This window comes from Elaeis guineensis, chromosome 4 (assembly GCF_000442705.2).
Source record: "Elaeis guineensis isolate ETL-2024a chromosome 4, EG11, whole genome shotgun sequence".
Taxonomy (NCBI): Eukaryota; Viridiplantae; Streptophyta; class Magnoliopsida; order Arecales; family Arecaceae; genus Elaeis; species Elaeis guineensis.
In genome coordinates, this window is record NC_025996.2 from 30,027,983 (window position 1) to 30,035,680 (window position 7,698).

The window sequence follows — 7,698 nt, forward strand, 5'->3', positions numbered from 1 at the left end:
GTACTACCAACGACCATATTCTGAGGGGATTCAGCAACCCATATCCACTAATCCATGTGCCTTAGTACATGCCTAGAACCATCCTCCAATGGGACACATGATTCTCTCCGGGGATAGGGTTCCCTACGCACAGTATAGTGTTCCATGACGCCAATAAAGTAATTTGGTATATCGAGGAGTTGGTAAGTTTGTAGGGACGGGACTTGTTTATTTGTCTAATGATTAGGTTATCCCCAATGTCCTTAATCCCACAACTTAATATATACCTGTGGTTCTGAAGGAACCAGCATGCTATCCTGTCCTTTTCCCTTTGGAGTAATATGAGTAGAAGAGATGCACCTTCAGCATATCATCTAACTGACGATGGCATTTTAGATTTATAAATATGACGGAAAATGTCATAAAACCAGTCATTTTCCGTGTGTACGCCAATTCCTTGAAGTTACGTGCAATGGTAAGGTATGTGGGGATGCCAAGAAAAAAATCAAAGCTATTGCAATCACCTTCACGAGCAATGAAGTAATTGGCCGGGAGTATGTTAATGATAACCGTTCATGGAGTAATGGACAAAAAAAATTATATCCTACAGAATATGTACTATATGATCGTGCAACCACTTATTTCTGTAGCATTGTGTTGAGATGAGCATTTGATGTATAGGATTTACATAAACTAGCGGTTGCACATCATGTAAGATATAATTTTTTGATTGACATGATGTACATTAATGATGTTTGGATAAGGTCAAAACATTTGAAGAATAACATTTATTCATTCGTTCTTTCATTGGCTCGCTTATTCATTCATTCATTCAAGTATTTATTTATTTATTATGTGCATGTTTGGGGAGATAAAAAAAATTACTTCAACATCAAATAAGTAACAGTTGGTTGGTTTTAAGATAGACGCTGGATTCGCCGACCGAAAAACCTACTAAAAGATTTTAGCTGCGCCGGGTTTATGCTAGGTAGAAGCTCTTTTTTTAAGTTGAATCATAGCTCAAAAAAATGAAACTATTATATTATTAGTTTGAATTGATTCTGAAATTATATTTAAAATATAATTAAAAAAGATTTGTTTTCTATTGTTTATTATTTGCTCAGTTGTAAGAAAAATATTACAGGGGTAAGTTAATTATTTCAAAAAACTAACAACTATAATCACTAACAAGTTTTGCTTTTCACAAGATAGTGAAATTGATGGGAGACTGTATTAGGGTGACCATATAAGGCTTCCGGTTTCAATCTGGGACATTCGGAAAAAGGATTGGTGACCGCCCATTTAATCCATACCACCCATACTTCTGAAAATAGTTGGTATTGAAAACGTGGGGACATTTTCTAGAGGGAGGAATGAGCGAGTGGTTTGTGTACAATTTGCTTAAGTCAAATATGAATTTTAAACATACGCACGTATGCATGCCGCGTGCATATATATATATATATATATATATAATATATATATATATATATTTTTATATATATATATATATATATATTATCTTAATTACAATAGCACTAGATGTCATGCAAGCACTCTTTTTTTAAAAAAAAAAGAATATTTGTTTATTTCTTTTAGTATTTGGGTATGGATTAGCGAGAACTCATAGAAAGCTATTTAACATAAAAGAACACTAATTAAATTATGCAGCCAAGACGTGCATATGTTTTGATTACCGAATACATTATGACTACAACGATAGCTTAAGAAATTTGTCAAATTTTAGTTTAATCCATCCATGGAGCCAAGGAGGCTTCCAGATAGAGAGCTAATATTATCCTAAACATGGCCACCAATACCATCCCCACCCAGCTATTTCATCACAAACAGCAACCACGATGCTTCGGTCTCCAAAGAGGCATAAATCCCGTAGGCCCCACCAATCTCCACAGCTTTAAGCTCCACAAATCAAATAAAACAAGCAATTGCTGCACCAACCCAAGCATCCGAGCCAAAGCTAGACAAAACCTATCAGTACCCGGTGACGTCGAACCTTTCGCCAATCACGAAAGAACACGTGGCGCAACCTCGGCGCAAGGACGGACGACGCTGAGTTGTACAGAATAAAAAAAAAAAAGAAGCGCCACAAAGGCCTCGACATTTTAATCTGCTTTCCAAGAAAAGGAAATTACACATTTATCACTCCCCACCGGCTAACCGGCTACTCTCCGTCTCCTCCCTCCTTCCCGCTATATAAATTAACACCTCTCTTTCCTCTCCAATCACAGAGAGAGACCAGCGGCAAACAAGAAGTGAGCACACAGAGAGAGAAACCCGAAAAAGTAAAAAAAAAAGAAATGCCGATCTCTCGGATAGCGATCGGGACTCGGGAGGAGGCGACTCATCCGAGCGCCCTCAGAGCCGCTCTCGCTGAGTTAATCTCCACTCTAATCTTCGTCTTCGCCGGCCAGGGCTCTGGCATGGCTTTCAGTACGATATTTAACCTCACCCCCTTCTTGTAATTTAGTTTTTTTTTTTTTTTTTTAAGTCATCGTTATAGATGAATTGATCATTTCATTTTTGGTCGGCGGTCGACAGGCAAGCTGACCGGCGGCAGTTCGACCACGCCGGCGGGCCTGGTGGCAGCGTCGCTGGCGCACGCCTTCGGTCTGTTCGTGGCGGTGTCGGTGGCCGCCAACATCTCGGGCGGGCATGTCAACCCGGCTGTGACCTTCGGCGCCTTCGTCGGCGGCAACATCACTCTTCTCAGAGGGATTCTCTACTGGTTCGCTCAGCTCCTCGGCTCCACTATTGCCTGCTTCCTCCTTCGCTTCTCCACCGGCGGCCTCTCCACCGGCACCTTCGGCCTCACCGGCGTCAGCGTCTGGGAGGCGCTCGTCCTCGAGATCGTCATGACCTTCGGCCTAGTCTACACCGTGTACGCCACCGCCGTGGACCCCAAGAGGGGCAACCTCGGGACGATTGCACCGATTGCGATCGGTTTCATCGTGGGAGCCAACATCCTCGCCGGTGGGGCCTTCGACGGGGCGTCGATGAACCCGGCGGTGTCCTTCGGGCCGGCGCTGGTGAGCTGGTCCTGGAGCGACCACTGGGTCTACTGGGTCGGTCCGCTCATCGGCGGCGGCCTCGCCGGCCTCGTCTACGAGTTCTTCTTCATCTCCAACACCACGAGCAGCTCCCCAGCGCCGACTACTGAGAAAGAACTGTTGCTCGTTCTTATGTTGTTAGCAATTCCTCTTCTCTCGGCGTGCAGAGGGTTTAATTTGCCAGGCTCTTGTTTTCTCTTTCCTTCCTTCGTGATCTCTTCATGTATCTTCTTTATTTGCCTTTGTCCTCCTCCATTTGTCTCGGTCCCTTCTTTCTCTGTTTCTGTAGATTCCAAGCTTGTGAAAAGAATTTGCGTCCGTTTCCATATTGGTCTTTTGCGTATGATGTTGAGCTACGTTGATGGAATGGTCCCTGTTCATAAAGGTCTCTTTTCTCTCTCTTTCGCCTTCTATTCTTTTAAGTTAATCTTTTATTATGAGTAAGCATATACGCATATAAATATATAACAAATTATTTCTGCCACTAATCGACTTTTGCTGCTGGCTATTATTATTGTTATCATCGTCATCTTCACTTTTATCAATAATGAGAATATTCCTATGGGGACATCTTGACTGTTAATTAAAAAGAATTACAATAGTAACAACTGTAGAAGAACCTTTACTTAGGAATACAGAAGGTATCCTGTGTTCTTGAACAGCTTCACATGATGAGATATAAAGGTACATAGCTAGCCCGATGATCAGCCCCTTTATATATCTACGGTCTTGTATCTACTGTAATTGCGGTCTCTGTGCTCTTGAGCTTTTGACTGTAGTAGGAAGGAAAAGAAATTTATAAAGCTTCTGGAAAGATGAGAAAAGTTCATGGTTCCAATTAACTAAGGGTACACACAGCAATTGAACCCTTCATAATCCAATCTGAGTATTTTATAATAAATAAGTGTGGATTCAAATAAATATTTTGATAACTTTATCAGATGAAACTTGGATTCTATTTTTATATGATTGGATTTCTAGGTTCAAATATGAAATTCCAATAAATCAATATATACATTATATGCAATGTAAATATTATAGAAATATCAAGAAAAATGATCGTATAAATCTATTTTAAAAGTACTTAATTTTTTTCAAAATCAGTCATTAGCTTTTTATATCATGTTCCTTTTCCACCTCAGCCTGCCATAAATTTACTGTAGGTGAAGGGATACTGTGATAAGTCTGCTTTTAGTTTTTGGAATTTGTTAATCGTTGGCTATTTGATCTACTGCAAACAAAGGCTGAATTAAAAGAGAAATAGTATATGAACTCAAAGCTAATTATTAATTGAGTATGGTTACGAGCTCAGAATTTACTTATTTTGATGGATATGATGAATCTGAATTTAAACTCGTTTTTTCAAGTTTGTGGATACATCATGGATGCAATTCAAGTTCAACCTGCATGTGTCGAGCACTAAGCTTGACACATCAAGAAGGAAGTATCTGGCCCATCTCTCTCCCTCTTTTTTTTTTTTTTTTTTTTTTTGCTTTTGATGTGAATAGGGGGATTCCATCTCTTTATCCACTCCAGACGTGGATAACTGGTAGATGTAAATACGTACAGGTATATTTGTGCAGGTATATAACCACACAACATTAATTGTGGCCCTATATGTGTCTGGCAAACAAGTATCGAGTATTCAATAGTTGCAAACTTGCATTTAACTAAGTACCACTTTGTAGTTCTAGATGGAGTTTTGAAATTTGAACCGTCTATAGCTTCCCACTCATTTCTTAGCTATGTGTGCTTCAGTTTTTCTCTATTAGGAGTTTTGTTCTATAGCTAGTTGTTCAACACAGATATTAGCAAATTCAGAGCTATACATGTATTTCGTTGGAGATTATCCCCATCGCTTTCACTTTGTGGTTGAAACCTCGTTGAACCACAGAAGAGATCTTTTTTATTTGTATGTTCTTAATGTGCAAGTTAGCTCAATCCACTGAACGAATGGTTTCGAATTGCAAGAGTCATCGTCATAAGGTTGACATGAAAACAAATGCCTTGCTGGAAAGTTAAGGACGACCGTTTTTTTTTTTTTTTTTTTTTACCACAAAAAAATGGACAACCTTTTCATATAAATGTAAAAGGAAATCCATCATTGCAAAAGACAAAGGCTGAACGCTAATCGATATCCATGTTCGAGATAAAGAGGAGAAAAATGTTTGTAGAGAGAGCGAGCTGACAAAAAAAAAAAAAAAGAATGAAAAGGTTGATAGAAACCACACCACTGATGAGACTTACTACAATGTTCACCATTATCTGGAATATATATTGAAGGCACAGAAAGGCATATATTGTAACTGACAGCCATAGCATATCAGTTCCTTTTGGAAGACAACTCATGAAAAATATTACAAAGAAAATATCTCTGGGTAACAAGCATATTGTCATGAACTTGCCTGAGAATAAAATATTTGATGAAGGTTAAGTCATGAAGAATATGTGGTAAACAAACCAGCATCTGTTTAGCTTTTTCCTTTTAATGTTTGTTTTATCACTCGTAGTCCCTTATGCTGACTCTTTATTAAACAGCAAAACCTAGTTTTTTTTTTTTTGGCAAAAACCTCTTTTTAATTGTCCATAGTTTTTAAAAGACTCCCAAGACTCACCACAGGAAAAAAAAAAAAAGACTCCCAAAATTGGCGATATCAGCCCCGGGGTCAACTTGCGTAGATAAGATCAATGCCTTTTACCAAACCTAACCCCCAATATATGCCGAATTAAATTCACCTAGAAATTTTCTAGTTTTAAATTCACCACCACAGTGCTCCTTGTTGATATTTTGATAAGAAAAGGAACATAGACCTAATTATAAAATATACATTAAAAACATCCACTTAAGCTTAATATTGCCAAACTTCACTAGAAAATTCACTAAGACGTTGTTTGATATGCTTTTTTTTCTTTTGTGGAAATTGTTTGATATGCTTTAGTAAAACAAATTTATACAAAAAATTAAAATAAAAAAGTTTTAAAGAATGATTGCTTGATTATTTTTTGTTATATTCATTTTATCAAAATTGATGAGACATAAAATTTTAAAAATAAAAATATGTACCTAGTTATTTATTATCAAGCATGTTTTATACAAATTATATTTTATACTTTCGAAAGAGGTGCTGTGGGAGGATGCGGAGGCTACTCCGGCATCATTTCTTGATATCCTATTTTTTAACTCTTTGATTATATTCATAATAAATTTATACGAGTGCTCCATCTCATTTAAAAAAAAATTATATATCTAATTATTTATGATAAAATATATTTTTTATGAATTATATTTTGTACTTATGTATTTTAGAAGGAATTCACAGACAATCAAGCAATCCTAAGCCAAAAGGATCTAGTAAATACATCATAATTGAAATTGACAAGGACATCTACTATTTAATCTTTTTTCCTCAAAACATGAATTATCTCTAGTTATAGAAAACTATTATTGAAGTTTATAATTATTAGCTCACTGGAACGAAGAGATCCTAAAAATCTTGTGGATCACATAGAGAATAACATCGACATATATTAATATTTCATGATCTTGACACTTTTGGCGCTTATTAAAACTTCGCAGTATGATAGTCTATCTCCGGAACTACCACCTGTGACACGAGGAACAGCAAACGATGTCCTTCCTCTAAACTTAGTTTGATAGCCAGTCCCCAAACTACCCCTATAAGCCTCACCATTTTATTCCCATCGTTGTCTTCAATGTCACCCCCATCTCCATCTCTTTCATGTCCTTCAAAGATCTGTGGGGATGGTAAAAAGTTGCGCTTGCTTAGTCTCTCACATTAAAGATAGTTTGGTTAGGATTAGGTCGAGAGCTTTCCTTTGGTTACTAAGGGGGTGAGTAGGGCCACCAGGGTCGTGAGGTTACCCATAGTCCACCGCCCCACGCTTGGCAAGAGAGTGATTGCCTCGCATGTCGCTCTCAGCCCCGCTGTACCGCACTCAATTTCACTCTTCTCGGCGCGTTCAGTGCACCTCTTGATACGTACTACTAAGCTGCTACCGGTACAGTAATTCCGTGCATCGGTCAAACAGCTCAGTGATTTCTCTTTTCTTTTTTTTACTCAAAAAACAAACAATTATTTTTTATTTAAAAAATAAATAAATAAAATGAATCAGTTATATATATATATATATATATATATATATATATATTACAGCTTGATTAGCATCACTATAATGTATGCCGCATGATCATTAATATAATTTTGATTCATTATCCCCAAAATCTCATCTACCAACTCAATCAATCTATCGACATATCTTACGGAATCAATGGCTATTCAAATCTTCAGACGATCAACATGATAAAAATGCAATCGATCATGCAAATTCCTGATGTGCCTAAAAAGGAACATCATAACCATCTATATCCATAGATAAGGAAAGAGCTTCATTACTTGCCTGTATATCATATGATCTTAGCTACATAGATCAGCACCTTCTCCTATATAAATATCATGGAGACCACCTATCCGTAAAAATCTTCAGGCCATGCTTTCATTTTACCTTCTCTCATTGATCTCCTTATTTTTTCTAAACATCAGAGGATCTCTGGCGGGATATGTTTGGATGACACTATAATCATTATCTTTGGTTGTAGATCAAGCCCAGCATTGTACAACATCTCTCAGTC

General features: G+C 37.6%; 1 protein-coding gene across 1 annotated transcript; it reads left to right on the forward strand.

Annotated features, from left to right (window-relative positions):
- The first annotated feature begins 2,201 nt into the window (after positions 1 to 2,201).
- On the forward strand, positions 2,202 to 3,535 carry LOC105037218 (probable aquaporin TIP1-1). Its single transcript, XM_010912908.4, has 2 exons — positions 2,202 to 2,430; positions 2,539 to 3,535. The coding sequence occupies exons 1-2, from the start codon at positions 2,298 to 2,300 to the stop codon at positions 3,489 to 3,491; spliced, it is 1,086 nt and encodes a 361-aa protein (XP_010911210.2). The 5' UTR covers positions 2,202 to 2,297; the 3' UTR covers positions 3,492 to 3,535.
- The last annotated feature ends 4,163 nt before the right edge of the window (positions 3,536 to 7,698 follow it).